At 66.5% G+C, this 22,333-nt stretch overlaps 1 protein-coding gene across 1 annotated transcript; it reads right to left on the bottom strand.

Annotated features, from left to right (window-relative positions):
• Window positions 1-554: 554 nt before the first annotated feature.
• COL6A1 (collagen type VI alpha 1 chain) lies at window positions 555-20,025 on the bottom strand. Its single transcript, XM_046002590.1, has 35 exons — window positions 19,835-20,025; window positions 19,186-19,315; window positions 17,689-17,889; window positions 16,892-17,051; window positions 16,653-16,781; window positions 16,541-16,561; window positions 16,258-16,278; window positions 16,138-16,182; window positions 15,326-15,379; window positions 14,724-14,768; window positions 14,574-14,600; window positions 14,326-14,352; window positions 14,199-14,243; window positions 13,977-14,030; window positions 13,730-13,792; window positions 13,153-13,215; window positions 12,981-13,034; window positions 12,851-12,886; window positions 12,580-12,642; window positions 10,916-10,978; window positions 7,195-7,257; window positions 6,538-6,600; window positions 6,208-6,258; window positions 6,012-6,047; window positions 5,424-5,486; window positions 5,144-5,209; window positions 4,612-4,647; window positions 4,337-4,373; window positions 4,061-4,069; window positions 3,643-3,776; window positions 3,355-3,464; window positions 3,072-3,255; window positions 2,778-2,958; window positions 2,039-2,068; window positions 555-1,961 (listed from the first exon to the last, which is right to left on the bottom strand). Exons 1-35 carry the CDS (start codon window positions 19,929-19,931, stop codon window positions 1,339-1,341), a joined length of 3,084 nt encoding a protein of 1,027 aa, XP_045858546.1. The 5' UTR covers window positions 19,932-20,025; the 3' UTR covers window positions 555-1,338.
• Between the last annotated feature and the right edge of the window lie 2,308 nt (window positions 20,026-22,333).

Below are 22,333 nucleotides of genomic sequence, written 5' to 3'. Positions count from 1 at the left end.
TGCCCGCCCTGGCACAGCCCTCCTTTCCCCCCGGGCCCGAGTGTGTCCAAACCCACGTCCTCCCCTCACTCTGCAGTGGCCCAGCAGCAGGGCGGAGAGCCCTGGGCATTTCGGTGGCTGCGCGTTTCCTCCTTCCCCACCCACTCCGCCCTTTTTGAGGCCGGGACCACTCCTGCGAGGGGATGCCCGCCGCCCCCGGACACCTGTTTCTGGACCATGGCCGGGTGTCCCCTGGGGTCTGCTGGTCATGACTCCTCCTCCAGGACTCACTGGGGCTCTTCGGGGCTTTGTCTCGTTGGGTCTGGGCAGCTCTCCCCACCCCCGAGATCTGATGTGCTTCGGCTTCTATAGCCCAGGGTGTCGGGCCCCTCCTCGCTCCTCCCTGCCTCGACGGTCCTTCCCCGGCTCCCCACACCTGGAGGGGTTCGGCCCGTCCCCGGGGCTGACAGCCTGCTTGGGGGCACACCCGTGCCGGACCCCAGCTGTCCCTCCTGCTGGAGAGGGACACGTCAGCCTGGGGGGATTGTAAGTCCTCACAAGGATGACCACGGGCAGAGGAGTGAAAACCTTTAATCGGAAAAGTCGCGGACACGGACAAGTGGGCAAAAACACGGGAAGGAGTAAAAATAAAACTAACATATAAAGAGGGTCTTCAGTAAAATGGAGGACCAATCACTCCCTCGGGACAGAGCTTTGGGTTGTTGTTTGTTTTTTTTTTTTTTTTTTTTGATTTTTTAAAAGAAAACAGAACATACATCGCCTTGTGCCCAGGCCTCCGAGTAGACGGAGAGGGGGGCACACGGTTAGCACCTTTGTTTCCGGGGCTCTCGGGGACACAGGGCTGAGGAGCCACCATTTTCTGCTGTTTGCAGAGATGCTGGTCCGAGTGCATCCGTCGCCCGAGCTCCACGGCCCAAAGAGCAGAAATGAGGCCCGAGCCCTGAGCAGGCAGGAGCCGACTCAGCACGGGTGAGGCGGGAGAAACCTCCACCCAGGCTTTCCAAACACGGAGGCCCACGGTCTCCCGCGACGTCACTAGCAGACTCGCAGCACGTCACGGGCTGTGACTAGAGAACGGGGGTTCGTGAGAAAGATGAGGCCGGGAGGCAGGGCTCTGGCAACCCCCCAGGAAAGGCCGAGAGCTGTGGGGGGTTCAGAGCCTGCGGAGGTCGGGGGAGGTTCAGAGACCACGGAGGGGAGGGCACGGGCTGGCGCGTCCCGGGGCCAGAGGGGCGGGTCAAACAGGCCTTTCCGAGCCCGTCCTTCCCGGAGTCGTCACTGTCGGGCTGGTGCGGACCGTGGGGGCCTCGCCGCCGTTCCCGTGGGGGACGCCCGGTGCTAGCCCTGCGCCACCTTCCTGGACACCGTCTGGTAGAAGACGCCGCGCAGCAGGGCCTGGTAGCTGGGCACACGGAACAGGTGGCGCTCGCCGAAGGCCACGTCGTACTCGGCCGTCTTGCCCGTGACCAGGACGCGGACGTGCGGCTCGTTGACCTGGCGGCCCACCACCACCACGAAGATCTCGATGTCCGCCCGCTGGGCCTCCTGCACCGCCTTCTCGATGGCGGCCGCCGTGGCCCCCTGCGAGTTGCCGTCGGAGAACAGCAGGAGCCTCTTCTTGGCGTCCCGGGACGAGGCCTCGCGGTAGAAGCGCGTCACGAAGGCCAGGGCGTCGTTGACGTCGGTGGCGTCGTTGAAGAAGCTCATGGCGTCCACGGTGCCAGCCAGCACGGTGTAGTTCTGCAGGAACTGCAGGGCCCCGCGGCCGGGCTGCTGCTGTCCGGGGCCGCTGTACTGCACCACGGCCACGCGCACGTCGTGGGACGGGTCGGCCCGGCCCGCCGTCAGGAAGCGCTCGGCCAGCCGCTTGGCGAAGCGCTTGGTGGTGTCGAAGTTGTGGCTGCCCACGCTGGCCGAGCCGTCCAGCAGGATGGTGATGTCGGCCGGGGAGGAGAACGTGACTGTGGGATGGATGCAGGTTAGGACGCGCCCCCACCCCCGGGAGCGTCCCCCTGGCCCGCACACCCCAGCTACTCACTCGGGCAGGTGTAGTCCGGACACTTCTTGTCTGTAAAAAAGAAAACCCAACATAAAGCCGGTGACCTCACGGACGGCTGTCCTCTCCGCAGCCCGCCGGCCGGACGGCAGAGCCCCCGTGGGGCAGGTACATGGGTGGCCCTCCCGGATGCCTGGCTGGCACCTCCTCAGCCCGTGGGCCCCACCAGGAGGGGGACACCCCTAAGCAAGGGTCGGCCTGAGATGTGATCACGTGGTCCTCCCACTGACCCCGTGGGGGCCCCTCTCGATGGGGAAACAAGCTCAGCGAGGACAAGGGTGGCTGCCGGGTCAGAGCTGGGCTGCACTGCTCGTGGGCAACGCTGACCCGGGCCGACCACGCAGGCCAGTCGGACCCCGGCAGCTCTCTCTGGCTGTGGGCCACCTGCCCGCACCATGGGCCCCACTCAGTAGCCAAAAAGAGCCTAGAAGCGCATATTCTGAGCTGGGGGCCGGGGAGGCCTCTCGGCTCCAAGGGCACCCAGCGCACAAGCGTGTGGCCGGACCCCAGGGAGTGTGAGCGCTCCTGGGACAGAGCAGCAGAAGCACAGGGGACCCCTGCCGACACGGGGCCACGGCCTTCCCCAGCAAGGGCTTGGGGCCGCTGGTGGCAGGGTCACGTGCTGCTGGCCGGGGCTGAGCGGCTCCAGCGGCGGGGGGGGTCACGGCGGCCCAACCACCTCCCGGCACGGCCGCGGGGGAGGTCCCCGTGCCAAGCCCACCTATACAGATCTGGGTGGTGACGTTCTTCAGGAAGTTGTCGTCCAGCAGCTCTGCGTAGTTCTCCTTGACCAGCGAGATGCCCGGCCGGCCCTGGGATGCCAGGCCTTGGCAGGAGATGACGTTGAGCTGGTCGGAGCCTGCGGCATAGCCGAACATGTCCTTGATGCCCACGGAGACCACCTGGAAGGGAGGGACAGTGTGGGCACAGCCCCGGTGGGGAAGGTAGACTTCCGGGGGCGCAGGGGCACCGGGGGGTGTGGGGGAGGGGCGCAGGGGCGCGGAGGCAGCCGCACCTGGATGTCGGGGCCACAGAGCACGCTGAGCGGGGTGGTGTCCCTCTGGGTGTCCGAGCGGCCGTCCGTTATGACGAGCGCAATCCGGTTGCTGGACGTGGGCGGCAGCAGCTGGTCGCGGGTGTACCGCAGGGCCTCCCCTGTGAACGTGCCCCCCGCCATCCACCGCAGCTTCTTGACGGCTCTGCGGGGTGGACGCTTGGGTCAGCGCGGGCGGGGCGCAGGGCCGGGTGGGCACCCTCGGGGACCACAGGCACACGGGCGGCCGGGCACACGCACTCACTCCTTGAGCTCCTGGACGTTCCGGATGCCGGGGCTCCTCAGGTCCACGTGCTCCTGCATCTGGTTGTGGCTGTACTGCACCACGCCCGCGTGCGACTGGCCCGGCTCGAACTGCGCGCCCCACGCCCGGTCAGGAGTGGACGCGGGGCTCCCGCAGCCCCTGCACCCAGCATCGGCCCCGGCTCTCACGCCCCAGTGGGGGCACAAACGCAGCGCCCGGGGCCCAGCCCCCTCCCGCCCTGGGTCCGCGCCGGCTGCTCCCGGGGAACGGCAGGCGGCTCGGCCTCACCTTGACCAGCTCGTCCCTGCTCAGCCGGTCCAGGACCTTGATGATGAAGTCCTTGGCGATCTCGAAGTTCTGGAGGCCGATGCTCTCCGAGCTGTCCAGCACAAAGAGGATGTCGATGGGGCCGCACTTGCACTCTGCAGGCAAGGACAGTGTCAGCCCGGGGGGCCTCCCGTGGCCCCACGCAGCACCGCCACCCCCGCTGGAGGCGGGACCCTCAGGCTTCTGGCTCCCCCACGCCGGTGGCTGTCCGTGCAGGTTCCTGGGACGAGGAGGGGGCCGGACTGCGCCCCAAGGCCACGGTGGCCTGGTGGGACGTGAGGGCCAGCTGCTGCCCTCCCAGGTAAGCCAGGAGGAGGGGCCTAACCCACCACCCACAGGGAGCCCCAGAGAACCCTGGAGAACCGTGCTCATGACTCACCACAGCAAGCTGGGGAAAGAGGAGAAAGAGAGCGTTATGTCCCCGTGGAGACCCTGCCCGCCTGCATGTCCTCGCAGGGCAAGCTGCCCTGCCCGGTGCCCCTCCCCCCGGGACTTCCTTGTGAGGGGGACACACTCCTGTCCCCCACTTAAACCTCCACCCACGGTTTAAAGGACCCCCCACCCCCGGCCCGTGAGTGTCAGAGGGAGGCGCCGGGGCTGGCAGGACCCGATTCTTCCCAACTAAGACACTTCTGCAGAGACGAGGGCTACTCACAGCACATTTTCATGATGATGTCCACGATCTCGCATTCCTGGGGGGAGAGACATGCACCAGAGGCTCAGCGGGGCTGAACGGGGCTGGGTCGCCTCGCCCTGGTACCATGGTGGGGTGCGCGTGCCAGGTGTCGGACACCCAGGGCAGGGGCACCTGACGTGGTCACTGCTACGTGGACACCCCATGTCCCTCCACGACGATCGTGGCGTCCCACCCTGTGGGATCCGTGGCCAGAGCGGCCAGCCCCCCAGGGACATTTACGGACACCCACTTACATCTGGCCCCGGCGGTCCCGTGTGTCCTGGGGGCCCCTGTCGGAGGAAGGAGCGGAGGAAGGCGGTAAGGGCGCGTGGCTCCCTGAACCGCAGGTCTGAGGAGGGCCCCGAGCACCGACCCCTCGCCGCCCAGCCCTCGGGCTGACCCCACCTCCCCGCAAGAGCCCCCGAGCCTCTGCACACTGAGGGCTACGGGACAGCCCCTGACTGCCCCGTATTCTGTGATCGCCGGGGGCGCAGGTGGGCTGGGTGTGGCCCTGCGTGGGGGTTCCCGGAGCTCGCCGTGGGATGGAGAGTTCCTTCCAGTCTGGCTGTGCCAGAGCCCCGGGCTTGCTGTGCTCTCTTCATGTCTCAGCAGTGACCAGCTGCTCCCTCTTTCCAAAGCCCCCACGACCCTGGGCTCGGCCTGTTCCCTCCCCTCCTGTCAAAGGGCCAACCTCTCCCAGAGACCCACTTCCCAGGTTCCTGCTCCGACTCCCCCGCAGCCTCCGAATCCCAGGGTGCCCTGCCCTGGCTGGCCACGCCCACTCACCTGGGGGCCTTCGGGGCCCCGGTACCCCTTTGCTCCTTTGACACCTGGGGGTGAGATGTCATTGTTCTGGAAGGGAACGGCGCACTGTCACCACCGACAACCACCACTGGCCGGACCATCTGCTGCCGGTCCGTCCACGGCCCCTGCTTTGGGTGCCCTGCCCCCAGCCCCCCGCGGAGCCCTCACAGCCCAGACGGCACACGGCCACCTCCCCGCACACCCCCCCGGGTGGAAGCTGCTCCGGGTGATTTCCCGGCATCCCTGCGGGCTCTGCACTCACATCCTCTCCAGGGTCTCCGGCTTCTCCCTCATCCCCCTTGAGGCCTGGGTAGCCTTTAGTGCCCTGCAGGGGACAGGGAGCACGCGGTAAGCGGCAGGGAGTCCTGGCAAGAGGGCGTGTGTGTGTGTGGCTGGGACGCCGGCCCAGGGTTGGAGTGGGTTCCCCCTGGGGAAGCAGGCCCCTGGGGTGCGTGGTGACCAGACACACACCCCCTCTCGGGTGCACCCCGCGGGCCGGGTGGCTGTCCCCCAGGACCGGCACCGAGCGGTCCCTCTATGTCCCCCGAGTTCTGTTTCCCATCAGCTCTAGGAACCGTAAGTCACAGCACCGCGCTTCCTTTTTGAGAAGCAGAAATTTGAAAAGGAAAAGATGAAGGAGACACCGTGTCCCGCCTGCAGAGACACCGAGGCCCGGTGTGGGCCCAAGGAAGCCCGGGGTTCGGGGGTCAGTCCCCGGGAGCCCAGAGGGGAGGCCAGGCAGGGGCACCCGCAGACAGGGACACGTGTGGGAGGGGCCTGGGCGGAGGGTGCCTGTGTGTCACACACGTGGGCGCGTGAACACACCAGCAGCGCGATGGCGTGTACTCACGTTTATCCCGGGGGGACCCCTGCTGCCCGGATAGCCCTGCGGGGAAAGACAAGCCAGTCGCACCAGGCCCCGGCCTGGCTGGGGGAGGGGCACCCCATGGACCACTCCCCCGCCACCCCTTCCTCGGCCACCCGCGGTCCTGGGCCCGCCCTGGCTGGACCAAAGGGGGCGATGGGGCGGGAAGACGGGGACTCACAGGGAAGCCCGGGAAGCCCTCGGTGCCGTTTCCGGGAGGGCCGTCTTCCCCCTGCGGAGAGGAGACCGCGTCTGTCCCTGGGAAGCGCCCAGGCTCTGGGGGGTGCCCGAGGGCTTCAGCGGCCCCGGGAGACACCCCCTGCGCGGGGCCGGCCTGCTTGTCCCCGGAGCGGAGCGGGAGGGGCTGTGCCCATGGTGACCAGGGACCACAGCAGCCGAGAGGGGACAGTGGCCCGCGGAGAGCCTCCCCAGACCCTGCTGGGGGGACCCTCGGACCCCACACGGAAACTCGTCCCCGCCCAGGCCCCGAGCCCTTGGCACCACCACTCACCCTCTCGCCCATCAGCCCGGGGTCTCCAGGCGGTCCTGCGGGCCCTGGGGCTCCTCTGGCACCCTAGGAGGGCAGGAGGAGGTTTGGGAAAAGTGAGGGAGCACACTCAGAGGCCCCACAGGGCTCTGGGGCAGGGAGGCCCCACAGGGCCAGATAAAAGAGCACGTTTCCACCCATCGGCCCAGCGGTGATGAGTCCCGGGCGCTCCATGGGTACCCGACTCCGCGGGGGGCCGGACCTCCACCTCGTGACCCACCCGTGGTCGCCCCCGGGGTGCGACAGTCCCCTCCCCTCTGGGCTGGGATTTCGGACAGGCCAGAGCTCCGAGAAGCAGAGGGACACGGCCTGGGGGCGTGGTGGAAGCATGTGTCCATCGAGGTTTGAAAACTCATTAAAGGTTTTAGAAAATGTTCATAATGAAAAAATTAAAAAAAAACTTTGTGAAGCCACATTTATAAGGTATAATGTGCAAATAAGAAAAATAAGTCGGAAAGAAATAAGCTAGATTGTTATTATTTATGTCCGGGGGGTTGTATTTTAGATTTCAATTCTGTTTTGTTTTTTTCCTGCATTTTCCAAGTTTCCTGAAAGACACAGACACCACGAAATGCACTAAAGCCTCTGTGTGCGCCTGGGCCGGGTTGGGGGGGCACTCACCTCGGGCCCCGGGGGCCCCTCGTCACCTCGGTAACCTTTAGGTCCAGGGGGGCCAGCCTCGCCCTGCAGAGGGGAACACGCCTGTTGTACCCCTCTCCACCCCACACCGGCCACCCACCCAGACCCCCGCGGGCCGCTCGGCCTGGTCTACACAGTCCCTGGAGGCCAGCTGCCTGCCTTTCTGGGTCCAGAGTCTCGGTGTCCCAAGGGTTCAGGGACATCCCCGGCCAGGCTCGAAGAAGGGGTGAGCGGACACCACGTGGGGAGCCCCTGGCCACTCCGGACCCTGCCCGCCAGCACCCAGGGCTGAGGCCTGTCCGCCCGCCCCGTCCTCAGGCAGGCGCCTCCCGGTGAGGCCCTTCTTGGCTCGGTTCTCCCACAGCCCCTGGTCATCTGACCTGTCCCATTAACCAGCAGGCACCCGGCGCTGCCACCGTCCGACTCTCCCGCTACGACCCCAGGGGAGTCCAGCTCCAGCCAGGCCTCTGCGCCTCGGGCCCTGGCATCACACACAACCTGGGACGGGGCTCGCCACCCACGGGGACCAGCAGCCCCGACTCGGGTCCTGGGGGTTGGCTCTGGGGCCCGACAATGGGGCCAACTCTGGTTCCCAGGGGGCCGGCCCTGGGGACATGACAGGGGGCCGGGGGGGACGATGGGAAAAAGAGGCCCTCTGTGCCCTCGGCCAGGCCAGTGGGAGAGGCGTCCCAGGCCCCAGGAGACGGGGACTGAGGGTCGCTGCGCTTGGGACAGTTTCTGTAGCTGCCTCAGCAGCATCGGGGCGGAGGGAGGAAGGCGCCTCTGGGAACACGGGGACACAGCCCGAGGGCCCCGTGGCTCCTGGTGGGCAGTGCCGGTCCCCAGCGCAGGGACAAGACGAGGGAAGAGACGAGGCGGGATGCTGACCCTTCCTCCAGTTTCTGGACGGCTCCACTATGGCTTCCTGGGGTCTGGGAAACCCATTTCCCAGAAACTCCCCCCGGCCCCCGGTGCAGCAGCCAACTGCCCTGAGGGTCTGCAGGGGTGAGGCTACGACGGGGTTCGGAGGAACAGAGAGCCCCAGAGGCGGAAACAGCACTGAGGCTGGGAAGCTGGGTGACCAGTGTGGACAAGCCTGATCCCAAAGCTGCCTAGGCCCCCAGCCTCTGCGGAGGGCTCAGGCGAGCAAGCGGCCCGGGGCTGCAGGTCAGATGCAGACGCTCCTCAGCTGGACTGCGGGCTGGAGGGACACAGGGCCTCCTCCCAGCAAGGCCAGGGGTCCCTCGTCCCCCACAGCCTTTGGGAGCGTCCGGTTTTCACACTGACAGTGGCCCGGAAACTGGAAACTCAAGAGTAGAGCCCGGTGACGGCTCTGCCTTGCAGTGTTTGATGCCGTTAGGTCTTGAACAACTTCCTGAATTGTGCTGCGGGAGAAGGACCAGATCACCGGGCGGCGGGACAGTCGCCAGCTCGTCCTGGCGGCCGGATCACCGCTGGGGAGCAGGTGCGTGGGGACGGCAGGGGAGCCTGAGGATGCGGCGGGCGGCGGGAGCAGCTCCTCCTGGGACAGCTGTTGTCACGGGAGGGGGGGGGCGGGGGGAGGCACAGATTCCGGGGAGACCCGGAGAAGAGAAGCTAAAACCTGACCTTCGTGTCCTCTACCGCCAGGAAAAGTCGCTCCTGCCCTTAGCGATGTCGTGAACACAGGCTCACCGGTCACAGAAAAGTTCAAGCCAGGTCAAGCCCACCTCCCTTCTAGCCCCGGTGGAGCGTCCAAGTGAAACAAAAAGGAGGCAGAAAGAATACAACCGAAGAGGCGAATGTACTTGGAATCGTGTAAATGAGCAGAACGTCCTGAACGACGAGTCCCCAGAACAGTCCCAGGCAGACGGCAAACTTGGAAAAATGTCTGCACGGTGGGTGAGGGCCTCCTGCACATCCTCGCGGAAAGACGGACTCGATGGAAAATGAACAACTGAAGGGACAGCCAGAAGGAGGGACACGGCCTGGAGACCCGAGAGACCGCGCTCCGCCTCCCCTCAAGTACTGTGCAAACCACGAGAGCACGCGGCTTTCCCCTGAAGAGCAAAGCGCACGGATGAAGTCTGACGGCCTCTCCTGTTGGCAAAGGTGTGAACGCGGTGGCTGCTTCATGCTCTTGGGGAACGCACGGTGCGGCTAAAGTCGGGTCGTCTGGCACATAGCACTCACGCACACTCGCTTCCGCACACCCTCTCACGCACGTGTCATCCGGCCAAGAAATTACGCTGTCAAGAGTTTATGTTTTGGATGTAGCCTTGGAAGTATTTCAAGATGGATGGATGGACAGATGGATGGAGGGAGGGAGGGATGGAAGCCACAGAACTTCTACCCTATTTTATTTGGGAGACGTCATCTGTCTTTACTGCCCGGAAAGGGGAGAAGCGGACACTGGAGGTCTTGGGCTCTGGGCCCGCGGCAGCAGGGCCCATGCGCTCACACATGGCCACAGCCTGAGAACGGCTCCCAGGGAGCCCAACTTGTAATTATGTGGGAGGCACGTCTCCCACCGAGCTGGTCTCAAAGTGGGTCTGGAAGTGGGTCCACTGCGCGCCTCCCACAAGCCACACCGGAATGGACCCAGGTGCGTTTTTTAAAATTCCGTCTTGACCCTTGGCAGCCCTATCAGGGCTTCTTCTCTCGTGTTTTAAATTCCCTTTTCGTTAAAATCCCAATTCCAAATTCCTCTCCACAAGAAAAGCCACGGAAAAGACTTGAAGCCACAAGCCAAGCCCAGCAGAGCCCGAGGCCTGGGTGCTCTGAGGGCGGCCCCTCTCCCATCTGCCATCCCGCTGGGAGCTCTCCACCCAGCAGGGGGGCACCCCCTTCTCCTGCCCACCAGGCGGTCCCCATCCCAGCTCAGAGGCCGTTCCTTTCTGTCCGCCCAGACTCCTCCCTGCAGGCCGGACGGCCACCTCATCCCCAGCGGGAGGTGCCCAGCGAGTGACCCCACCAGAGCAGCAGGCAGACTGAGAGCGTCTGGGCCAAACAAGGGGGTTGCCCGGTGGATGCAGGGGGGGCACGTGCTACCCGGCCTCTTCCTGAGCTCTTTCGGGGGGTGGTCGCCCTGGGGGCCCCAGCCTGGACGGCAGGACAGCCTTGAGCTCCTCCTGTTGGGGTCTCAGGGCTCAGGAACCCGGAACTGCATGGCCTCCAGGCCCCCACTGCCCTCTCGTCCCCAGCATGGCCTCTGGACGGTGTCCCGTGCAAGACTGATGCTCGGACGCCCCAGTCTGCCTCCAGCCAGGGTCTCACACCTGGATTCCTCATGTGGACCAAGCCTCTTGCCCCCGATGCCTCCTGGGGGCTCAGACACGGTCTCCAGTGTGGGCAGACCCTGCCCTGGCAGACGAGGGGCTGTCCCCAGGGGTCCCGGGGTCCCCTACTGCCTTCCTCCAGAGCCAGCTGGATAGGACAGAGGGCAGAGCTCCGAGGGCGGCCAGGGGTCCGCTCACTCAGCTCTGGTCCTGGCAGATGCCAGCCAGGTGACAGGGCAGCCTCTGGCTGTGCCCCTCTGAGCACAGAGTCTGTAGGCCATGGGACTTGGCCACCAGGCTGCCCCTCCCCGCAGGTGCTGCTGACCCTGGGCAGCCCCCGCAGGAAGCCCCCAGGCAGAAGTGGAGAGAGCCCTCCCTTAAATCCAGGAGCCGCTGGCAGCCTTCCTGCTGGCCCGACGACGCCCCCACCCCCGATAGCTCCCTACCGGGTCTCCCGGGATGCCGACGGGGCCTTCTCGTCCCTGGTCTCCTTGGGGTCCGGCTTCGCCCTGGGGAGGGATGAGTCGGTGAGTGTGGAGGCCAGGAGAGGCCAAGCTGCCTGGGCAGCTGCGGGCAAGGCCAGCTGCCAGCGTGCCCCCAGCTCTCTGAGAAGTGTGCCGGGAAGCAGGGAAGAGCCATTCCCCACAGGGCCCTGGCCTGGCCCCTCCTCCCAGGAATTAAGCAGGCCTGGGGGGGAAGGGCAAGGCCACCTGGAGACTCGCTAGGAGGCTGTGGGGTGGGGGCCCGCGCTGCTGAGCCTGCAGGTGCCCCTGACATTGGCTCCTTCTCCAGCCAGCTCCTGGACTGGCCCACGGACCAGAGCTGCTGGGGTGCTCCCTGGGGTGCAGCCTGGCCTGAGCTCCCATTTCCCGGCCTCGATCTCAGCAGGGTAGCTAGGGAGGGGCCGTGCTCCCCCTGATGTCCTGCCCCAAGCCCCGTGCTGGGGGCCGTGGGGTTCTGAGGGTGACGAGGAGCTGGAACGGGGCAGAAAGCATGTCTCTCTTCCAGTGACCTTGGCCTCGGGCTGAGCCCACTCCCCGGCGGGACAGGGGGACAGGTGTCCTGGGGAGGAGCAGCTTCACCTGGGTGGTCACCAGGAGGGACCCTGGGGCCTGGCCCCCCGCAGCGGCAGCAAGGCCTGGTCCACACCTCATGTGTGGAAGGCGTCATCCCTTCCCCGGGCTCCAGGATGTTGGGGGGCGCCTGTCGCCCCCTCCTCTAACCAGGCCAGTGTGGGCTGCCCGGGGGCACCGCAGAACCTTCCCAGTGAACCACAGGGCCAGAGAAAGCTCCGGAAGGAGGCCGGGGGTGCGGGCAGCAGCGAGGCAAGGCGGCCGGGCCGTGGGGACCACGAGGTCCAAGTTCCTAAGTCTCCTTCTCTTCTGGGGGCAGGAGGGGTCTTTCCAGAGCCCGAGCAGCCTTTACGCGGCTGCTGGGACCCCGGCAAGTGTTTGGAAAATCACGCGTGTGACGGGGGAGGGGAGGTCAGTAAATCGTGCTGCGGGCCGGGCGGAGCAGCGACCTCAGGGACAGGCGTCGTGAACACCCGACAGGTGCCGCGCTCGGGGGCAAATGTGCTCTGTGTCCCGGTGTGACTGTGCGTGCGCAGGCGTGTGTGCGTGTGTTCGTGCACGTGAGAGAGCGTGTGCGTGCGATTGTGTGTGTGTGCACGATTGTGTGTGTGATTGTGTGAGTGTGGTTCCCCGGACGTGCTGGTCCTGGTGAGGGGCGAGGAGAGAACCCTGCGTCCCTCAGCTCCCCTGCTCCCATGTCTGTACCCACACCCTCCTCCTGGCCTCCCGCAGGCCCGAGACCTCTGGGGCCAGGGGTTGGGGTTGGGGGTCCAGGCTGGGGGTCAGGTTTGGGGGGTCGGATCTTGGGGGCCGGGCTGGGGGTCTGGGCTGGGGATTGGGGCTGGGGGCTGAGCACAGGAGCCGCGGCCCTTTGTGAACCAGGGTGATCGCCGTTGGGAAAGCAGCAGGTGAGGGCATGGGTCGCCTGAAATCTGGAGGCCAAAGGGACCTGGTGGCATGTGTCCTGTGAGGCGATGGCCTGACACACCGGACCTCAGGCTCTGTCCCCCTCCTCAGCCTGATGAACAGTGACTCACCGGGTCTCCCCGTGGGCCCCGCACACCGGGGGTCCCCCGTGGTCCTCTTTCCCCAGGGCCTCCCTGTGTGGAGAGAAGCAGAGGGAGGCGATGCTTCAGCTCAGACAGGCGTTGGGGGAGGGGGTTCGAGGCCCGGGTGTGGGCTGACCCCCAGCAGGACACCCCACCCTTTCAGAGACTGAGGTCCCCCCGGGCTCAGATAGGAGCTCGGGGCCTCTGAGCCGCACTGGCCACTTCCTGGTGAGACCAGACGCCACCCCGCCCCACTCACCCTCTCGCCGGGGGCACCGTCCGGTCCCGGGTTTCCCTGGGATTAAGGGGAGCAAACAAGGTCAGTCAGTCAGGACTGGAAACTACTTTAGGGGGGAGCTGGGGGCAGGAGACGGAATGTGGGTGCTCACCTCGTCACCGGCCTCTCCCTTCTCTCCTGGGGGACCAGGCAAACCCGGCTCGCCCTGGGGGGGAACAAGCGTGGAACCATCGGCCTCTGACCTCACACTGGGGCCCAGGGCTGCAGTTGCCCCTGCTCCTGGAGCCCCCTGCCCCATCCGCCCGCCTCTCCCTGAGTCTCACCTCATCTCCGGGGGGGCCCGTGTTCCCTGGCCTCCCGGGCTCCCCGTCGGCTCCAGGGGCACCCTGGAAAGATCCGAAAGGTCAGCCGGCGGGGACCCTGCCCCCGGCTTCCTCACCCAGACTTCAGGCCACCCTCCCTCTCCGCGGCGCCTGTCGGGGGCCGAGCCCGATGCAGGGCCGTGAGCGCCTCGGAAAGTTAGGCTGGGGCCCCACAGCCGTTGGCCAGATGCTGAGAACCGGCCCAGGTCCGGACGCCGTCGGATCCGGCCCCTTGCCCGTCATCCCGCCGAGCTCTCCGGTCGCTGGAGACGCCGGAGAGACCAGCGACAGACGTGGGGCTCCAGGTCAGGCTCAGAACCTCGCGTCCTCACTCTCCACTTCACCGGGTCGCGACCACCAGCACCCTGCTCACCCCCAACCGGGACTTCACCGTGAGCCGACGGGCTCCAGGCCGTGCAGACGGGGGCCCCGGGCCCCTCTGAGCTCCGCGACACGGGGCGGCTCTCTCCACCCCACGCCCTGCCTCCCCCGGGGAGGGCTTCTGAGGAGGCGGGGATGCCCGACCCCTGTCACTCACTTTCTCTCCTTTCCGTCCGAAGGCACCCGGGTCACCCTTGGGCCCGGGGGGTCCTTGAGCGCCCTGGTGAGAAATTGTAGGGGGTCAGTCCTCGGTCTTTGACAAGCAGCCCTCGGACTGGACATGGCTACGTCAGACACTGGGAAGGGGGGTCTGCACGTGGTGCGGCCCCGGGGACGTCTTAGAGCGTCCAGAGAAGGGGGGACCCTGTTCGCTCCTGAGACCTGGTCTCCAAGCGGCGACTTACGTCAAATCCGGGCGAGCCCTTGCAGCCTGGCAGGCCGGGGTACCCCGTCTCCCCCTGGAAGAGGAAGGCAGGTCAGCCGTCGGACACTCGCTCTGGCGCACACACCCCTCCCAGGAAAGCCCCGCCAGGACGCTGGTCTGAACTTGACCAGGAGGCTTGGGGTCCACTGGGGCCTGGGGCTTGGCAAGAAACGTCCCCCGCCCCCCCGGCCGGTGGGCTCACCTTCATGCCGTCCACACCATCGATGCCTCGCTTGCCCTTCTCGCCCTGCAAGGTGCAAAGCCCGAGGTTCCCAAAGGTCAGCCGGCACCCCCGAGGGCAGAAGGCACGTCCCTGCCCCCACACTCACCTTGTAGCCCTTGGCTCCCCTGGATCCCTGCAGAGACGAGAAGAGAGAGCACGGGGGGTGGCCCCCCAACATGAGGCAGGTTCCCTGGAAACTGGCCAGGGGCATCTTCCCAGGGAGCAGAGGAGGGCGGGCAGGACAGACCCCCACCAGCTCAGGGAGACTTGGACACGCCCGCGATGGGCAGTGTTAGTCTCGCGTGGGTGGGGGGGCTCTGTGCCCTGAGGACGCGACCTGAAGGTCTTACTCACCTTCTCCCCTCGGCTCCCTTTCTCTCCCTACAGAGCAGACAGAGGACAGAGGGGTGTCACTGGTGTCCTGGGGCCCAGTGCCCGGGGACGAGCCCACACGTGTCTGGGCCCCAGGAAGGGCTGACCACTCTGAAAGGAGGGGAGACACACCTTCATCCCCTGGTAGCCGATGGGTCCGAGGTCCCCGGGTCTTCCCTGAACGCAGAGGAGGACGCCTGTTAGACACCTGTGGGGGCGGAGGAAGCCCCCGCCCGCTCTCCCGTGCCCCCACTCTGCTCAGGCCTGGCCAGCCTGAGAGCGCGTGGTTAGGGTCCCAGAGAGCAGCCCTGATGTGAAGGCTCCACCTCCCACTCCTGGGGGTCTCCTCCGGGTCGCTCCAGGGAGGGGAGGGGAAGGCCAAGGGCCCTGGGGAGGGGGGAGGGGAAGGTCTAGTTCACGCCCCAGAGGAGGAGCTGAGGAGGGGGAGGTCACGGGCCCCCAGGAGGAGGAGGGTGGTCTGCGGGGAGACAGCCTCGGGCTGACCCCCACCTGCCCCACTGAGAGCTGGGCCGGAGTGCGGGTCTGGGCGGATTGTGCCGGAAGGGACGGCTGCGTGTGCGTCCTGTGCCCTCACTGCCCCTGGGGCCGCGTGCTCTGAGGGTCAGGCCGCATGCCACAGTGCCCAGGAACCAGCCGTCCTACAGAAGCGTCCATCGAGCTCCCCACCCGCCTCAGGCTTTTCCGCACCCCAAGATCAGGTGCTTAGCACTCACGGGGTCTCCGGCTTCTCCTTTCTCTCCGGGAAGACCCGGCTTCCCACGTTCTCCCTGGAACACAGAGCAGGTCAAGGTTGGGGACAATTTCTGTTTACCTCCCATCACCTGGCGGAAAGGACCTGACCTGCTCCTGAGAGAAGGGTTAACGAGCTCTAACGTGGACCTTCAGAGTCCTTGGGGCACTCGGGCTCCTTCCCCATCACCGTGGTGGCCCCGGGGTCTGTGAGGTCAGGAGCGCCGGCCCCCCCGGCAGCCCACCAGGCCCTGAGCTGCCCGCGCTGGCCGGCCCGGCCCCTAGACCTTTCCCCGCGGCACCCGCTTCGGCTGCGCGTGGAGCTCCCCGGCCGGGCTCGGCTCCTGGGGCAGAGCTCACATGGCTTCGTGGCCGTGGACTCCAATATTTTTAGGACTAGCAGGAAACCTGCACCTTGCAGGTGTGCTGGCCACGAAGGTGGGCTCTGGGCGAGCCACACCTGGTCTTGGGCGCACCCTCCCCACCCCCGACTCCAGCCGGGCCCAAGGAAAGTGCATCGGGGAATGATGGAGCCCCCGGTCAGACCACACCCCCACACCAGCCCGCGGCCACAGCATCAGCCCCAGGACCCCCATGCAGGGACTTTCTCCCCACCTGCTCAGCGAGGGGCACCTTCCCTCTCCCTACACCTGGTGTGGGCGGACGCTCTGTGGGGCGTTAGGACAGCTGCCCGGGGTCCCCCTGCGTCCCTAACACCAGGGGCTTCCGGCCGCGGGGACACTTGCCGCACTGTCCTGTCTCTTCTCTCCCTCCAGGGACGGGCACAGCCACTCACCTCGTACCCAGGGTCTCCCCGTGGCCCAGGAGGTCCTCTGGCAGGCTGGAAGACAGAGAGAAAGGTCAGCCTGCTCTTGCAGCCGGGCTGAGCCCAGAGGGGTCAGGGTCCCCCACTCACCTGGCATTCGAAGGAGCAGCACTGCGGAAGGAAGGACAGGACGCGTTAGGGAACGGGGCCGCAGAGGGTCCTGGACACCCCCTGCTCCCCGATGGCGGGCACCCACGGAGGAAGGGGCTGGTGAGGCCCTGGGGGGGAGGGGAGGAGGGAGGGGAAGGACAGAGACAGGAGGGGAGGGGAGGGGAATGGGGAAGGGACGGATGGGGACTGGGGGGGAGGGGAGGGGGGTATGGGCAGGGATGGTTGGGGACGGGGGGGAGGGGGGAGGCGAGGGGGCTCCTACCACTTGTTCCACGTTGTTTTTCTGAAAAGTGAGAAGGAAAGTGGCGTTAATTTGCGTTCGGAGCCGCGGGATCTCCCAGCCCCGAGCAGGCGCGAGGGCAGGGGCCGCTCACGATCATGTCCGTGATGGTGTCGATGGTCTGGGCGATGACCTCCTCCGCGTCCCTGCTCTGCCCCCAGTCGGCCGCGGTGAAGTTCCGGCGGTAGGTGTGGTCCGTGGCGATGATGCTCAGGCGCGGCTCCTGGCGTGGACGAGGAGTGAGGCCGGCGACACCAGGGACCCCGGCCCCCCGTGTCTGCGGCGCATTGCCGGCGCCCAGCCCAGAGAGGGCGCGGGGATGGGGGGGCCTACCAGGTGGTCGGGCGTGATGGCCACGGAGAAGACTTTGACGCCCAGGTGCTTGGCCTCGTTCACGGCGTCCTCCAGGCCCCCACATGGCTCCTTGTAGCCCTCCAGGGGGTGCCCATCGGTGACCACGACCAGGTACTTGTTCTCCTTCAGGTGGGAGCCCCTGCGAGGGGGTGGGCAGCAGTGAGGCCCCCGCAGGCCTGGCCCCCTCCAGGCCCTGATGACCCTGACGGCTCAGGGCACCTCGGGAACAGAGCTGGGACCCCCCGGACCCGAGAGGAGGAGCTGGAGGCCAACGGCCCTGGAGGGAGACCCAGACCCAAACCAGCTCTCAGGGCGGCTGGCTGTGGCGCTGGGCAGTCCGTCCCGCCTGTCGAGCTGCCCGTACGGGGAATGAAGAAAGGTCTGTGGGAGGACAGTTCTCCAGAACACTCTCTTGGAGATGCACGCATCCCCGGGGAGGGGCCCACGTCCTCGCCGCCCGCGGGCTTCCTGACCAGGGGACGCGCGACCACAGGTAGCGGGAGGGGACAGCTGAAGAGGGGGCTGTGGCGGGGTCGAGCTACCGCCGGAGTGGCTGGGCACTTCGGGTCCTGTGGGTCCCTCTGCTTTCAGTGGTTGAGGAGACAGGGGACAGCTCATGGAGACAGACCCTTGGCAGCCACCAGCATGGTGCCCTGGGCACAAGGACGGTTCCCAGGGCGACCGCCAGCGGCGTCAGGACGGCAGAGCAGCCTCTGAGGGACGTGCCGGGGACGCGCCGGGGACACGGGAGCTGCGTGCAGACGCAGGACACCCACCCCACGAGCAGCTCCTCCAGCCCCTTCTTGATGGCGCAGTCCGTGTAGGTGCCCTTGCCGAAGTACTTGACCGCGTCCACCCTGGCCTTGAGGGCGTCGCGGTCGCTGGGCATGGGCCGCAGCGGGCTGATGATCTCCACCTCGTCGCTGTAGTGCAGGGCGCCCGCGTTCCACACCAGGTTGCGGTCGCACCGGTAGTACCTGAGACCACAGGCCGGGTGAGAGTGCAGCCCCGTGGGCCGGCTCCCGGCTCCCCGCCACTGCCCATGTGTGTCCGTCTGCGGGCACCAGGGCCACCATTTCGCAGGAGGACACACTGCCCGTCCCCGTCACACCCCGGCAGGGAGGGGACAGAAGCACAGGCTGGACTTCCCGAGTCCCTGCCCTGGGGACCCCACGTGACCCATGGTGGGGCAGGGGACCAGGAGGGCCACCATAGCCCCTGACCTCCCGGTGGGGAGCCATGGGCCCCTCCAGGGATGGGACCACAGGTGAGGGGCGGGTGCCAGGGCAGGGCAAGGTTGGCTCGAGTCAGCTCGAAGTGGGACACTCTGAGTGGCCGTCCGTCCCTGTCCCTGTGCACCCTCGCCAGAGGCTTCCGCCGTTTACCCTGCTGGGGACACGTGGCCCCCACCGTGCGGCGAACGGCATCAGCAGCAGGAGAGCTGACCCCATTTCCCAGGTGGGGAAACTGAGTCTTCAGAAATTGAGTCACGAGCCCACAGGCACCTTTGGGGAGGGGGCGGTGGGCCTCAGGCGCCCTGGCATTTTGGCTGAGTTCAAGATTTCGGGTCACACGCCCCACACTGGGCAGCCCCCATCCTCTGTCCTTGAAACCCCCTCAAAGCAGGTGGGCGGCTGGGAGCCCTGGTCCTCGACTCAGAGGGTGGACAAGGGACCAGGTGGGGCCAGGCCCTGCACAGGGGAGTGGGGAGGAGCCTGGTTCTGACCCTGACCCTCCCCCATGGCCTTGACCCCGCCCGTGGGCGTGTCTAACTGCAGCCATACCCAATGCCCTGGGACCCACCCCCTGCGTGAGGGAGAGGGAGTGAGTGAAGCCCACAGGCTCTCTGGGCCCCGACCAGGGCGTGAGAACAGCAGGATGCTGGTCAGGACACAGGGTCTGACCGTGCGACCGGCAGGTCAGCGTCCCGGAGGTGGCCAGGGGCCCTTCTTCAGGCACCGGGAGGGGCCGCAGAGCCTCCCACCAGCTCCTGACACCCACTCGGCTGGGGAGCAGGGAGGCACGTCTGGGTCCCAGGACCCCCGATGGCAGCGCTGTCCCCAGGCCCCCGGCTGACCAGGCAGACAGGTGCCGCCCCGCCGTCCGCTCCTTCCCAGACTCGGCCCTTTCCTGGCCCACTGGAGCCACTGTGGACACCGAAAGTGACGGAGCTGCCTGGTTCACCCCGGCTGTGCCCCTGGGAAGGGGACTGGGCTCCGCCTGCCGACCGCCACCCTCCCCAGGAGGCTCCTGGACATGCAGGCCCCCCGTACCTGTCTCTCAGGTTGTCGATGAACCGCTTGGTGAAGGACTTGACCTTGTCCACCAGGGCTCCATAGGGCTTCAGCCTCAAGGCCACGCTCTCGGAGGTGTCCAGCACAAAGAAGAGGTCCACGGGGCAGTCTGGCCAGGCAAGGGGTGCGGGGCCTGAGGCTCACGCCCCGCACCCTCCTGGGCACAGGGAGGCCACCTCCCCCTGGTGCTGGCCCGGCAAGGGGGCTGGGTGACCGTGAGAGCCCCCATGCGTGTTCTGGGAAGCCCACCCGATTGGGGGGACAGCCGTCAACTCCCGCAGGCCGGGGAGCCCCGCTGTGGCCGGCAGGACTGTCCCTCTGGGCCTGGAAAGGACCCGGGGCACGACCGCCGCCTGGACAAGGTGTGAGCGCACCGGCCGGGGAGGAGTCGGAGGGAAGGAGCCCGGGAGAGCAAGTAGGCCAAGCCCGGAGGGTGTCGGCCCCGATCCCCACCGCTGGCCGCCTGACACCCGCGGGGGGGGGAGCTCCAGAGGCCGGGCCCTGCTGCAGGCCACGCTGGGGAATTTAAAGAACCCGGTGCCGGTGCCGGCCGCCGCTCTCCCGTCGGGGCAAGGGTGCGGTGGGTCCCCGCGCAAAAGCGGAGCCAGAGGTGCTGGGAGTCACTCACCCTGGAAGGCCACAGCCCTGGCGTTGCCCGGGGCGTCCTGGGCGGCCGCCCAGCAGGCCTGCAGCAGCAGGGGGAGCAGAGCGCGGGCCGGCTTCATGTTACCGCCCCAGGGTCACCATCGAGCGAGGGCAGGGGTCCGGGTGGGCCGCTGACGACTGGCGGGTTGGAGAGGAGGACTCCTCTGTGCTCTCCAGCCGCCAGAGTCCCAGCCCCAGAGGGCGGGCCGGAGGGCGGCGCGGAGGAGGGGCCGGGGCGGGGGCGGCGCGGTGGGCGGGGGTCTCCCGGGAGTGAGTCACCGGCGGCCCTGCTCGCTCTGGGGCGGCTGTGCCCTGGGCTTCGTCCCGCTCTGGGGGACGCCGGTGGGCTCCCCACAGGGCGAGTATAGGGTGCCCGACGGAGACCCTGCGGGCGGGACGGTCCCCTCGGACCAGACGGCTCCTGCCGGGAGCCCACAGCGCAGTCAGATTTCCCTGTTGCTGCCCCCGTAGACACGGCTCCTCGGGTCGGCCGACACACACTGGGGAAAGCGAGTCAACCAGGACGCACACCGCGGACTCAGGCCCCCAACTCTGGTATCGCGGAAACGTTTACTGCGCTGTGTGTCCATGTCCTGTGTTCTCACGATCGTCCGCGAGAGGGAAGAGTAAAGTATTAAAATCACCAGGAAAACACATTTGCAGAAAAACGCGTTTCAGGAAAAACCCTACGGAAGCAAACCGAACCGTTCAAGCCCGTGTTGTTCGAGGCAGTTGTGCGTGTGTGAACACAAACACGCACACGCACACGGAGAGAGGTCCCGAGTGTGAGGACGGTGTGAAGGCCCCACCCGGTGGGGTGGGCTCCAGATGTGGCCAGAGCCCCCCTCCCCCGAGAAGGTTCCAGAAGACTCCTCCGGAGCTGGAGCTGCTGAACTTGTCTGATACCAGCAGCGTACGTGCTTTATAGCTTAAAGACATACCAAAATAAAGAGACTTTTGAGAAATCCTTCAGAAATCACACTTCTCAGTGATCGTTCCAGGATTTCTGCCCGCGTCTCCCCCACACCTCCTCGCCGGGATTTCTGGGCACTAACCAGGTGAGAAGCTCCAGCCGCCTCCAAAGTCATCCCACCTGCGCTCCTGCTTGGGGCCTCCGCTCCCGGCTTCGGCTTCGGGTTCAGACCCGCGATGTCAACGCCCCATGGGAGCCTGTCCCGTCGCTGCCTCCTCCCGCTGGAGCCACTGGGTCTGCAGAGTCCCTGCGGGTTTGGGGGACGTAGGAACACGCTGTGCCCTGGCACCCACTTGGGACCCACCGGAGCCCGAGCGCATGGGTGACCGGCTAAGCCGTGGGGTCCCCGTCCCGCCAGGCCGTGACCCGCCCCTGCGGACGGTGGCGCCTGGGCTCACAGGAGGCCGGAGCTGCCCGCGGTGGGGCCGGGACCACGCACGTCTGCCCGGCGGGAGGCTCGGGCGCTTCTGTGCACAAGCGCTTGGCGATGTTGCCTTGAGAAATGGTGGTTTCCTCTTACGAGGAAGGTACGGGAAAAATCACAAGAGGAGAAAAGCATCATCCTTTACTAAGAGCCCATGCTTTTGTGTCTTTCAACGTTGTTTACAGTTTTTAGTTAAATTCCAGGTAATTAACGTCCAGCATGACATCAGCGTCAGGTGAGGAGTCGTACCTCACCCCTGCTCATCAGGGCAGCCCCCCCACTGCCCGCCCCATCCCCGCCCCTGCGCCCTCTGGGGACCACGACTTGTTCTCCAGAGGAAGAGTGTTTCCTGGTTTGCCTCTTTCTTTCTTTTCCTTCTTTGCCGTCTGTTTCGTTTCTCATATCCCACATGCGAGTGAGATCACATAATTGTCTTTCTCTGGCTGACTTACTTCGCTCAGCACGATACCCCCAGTCCCATCCACGTCGATGCAAAGGGCAGGACATCTCCCTTTCTGACGGCCGAGTCACATTCCGTCGTGCAGACGAACCCCGTCTTCTCCGTCCGTTCATCTGCCGACGGACATCCGGGCTCTTCCCGCAGTCTGGCTGTCGTGGGCGTCGCTGCTGTGAACACTGGGGGGCAGGGGTCCCTTCGGGTCACTCCATCTGCATCTTTGGGGTAAATACCCAGTAGTGCGGTTGCTGGGTCGTAGGGCAGCTCTATTCTCAACTTTCTGAGGACCCTCCACGCTGTTTTCCAGAGCGGCCGCACCAGCCTGTGTTCCCACCAACCGTGCAGGAGGCTCCCCTTTCTCCGCGTCCTGCCAGCACCTGTCGTTTCCCGACTGGCTGGTTGTGGCCGCTGTGACCGCGGTGAGGCAGGATGTCTCTGCTGTGAACACTGTGACCGCCGCGCGCTCACCTGGCACATGTCTGCGTAGATGCCTTCGCCCACCTTTCCTGGGTGTGCAGTGATGCGCCTCACACGAGCGAAAACACGGGAAACACGGGAAGCAGGCGGGAGCAATAAGGAAGCAGCGGGTCCCGCACCCCGGGCTGAGCCTCGCCGCCGTCCTGCATGT

Source organism: Meles meles, chromosome 4 (genome assembly GCF_922984935.1).
Source record: "Meles meles chromosome 4, mMelMel3.1 paternal haplotype, whole genome shotgun sequence".
NCBI lineage: Eukaryota > Metazoa > Chordata > Mammalia > Carnivora > Mustelidae > Meles > Meles meles.
Note: the sequence above shows the minus strand (reverse complement) of the source record. Positions and strands in the feature narration are given on the sequence as shown.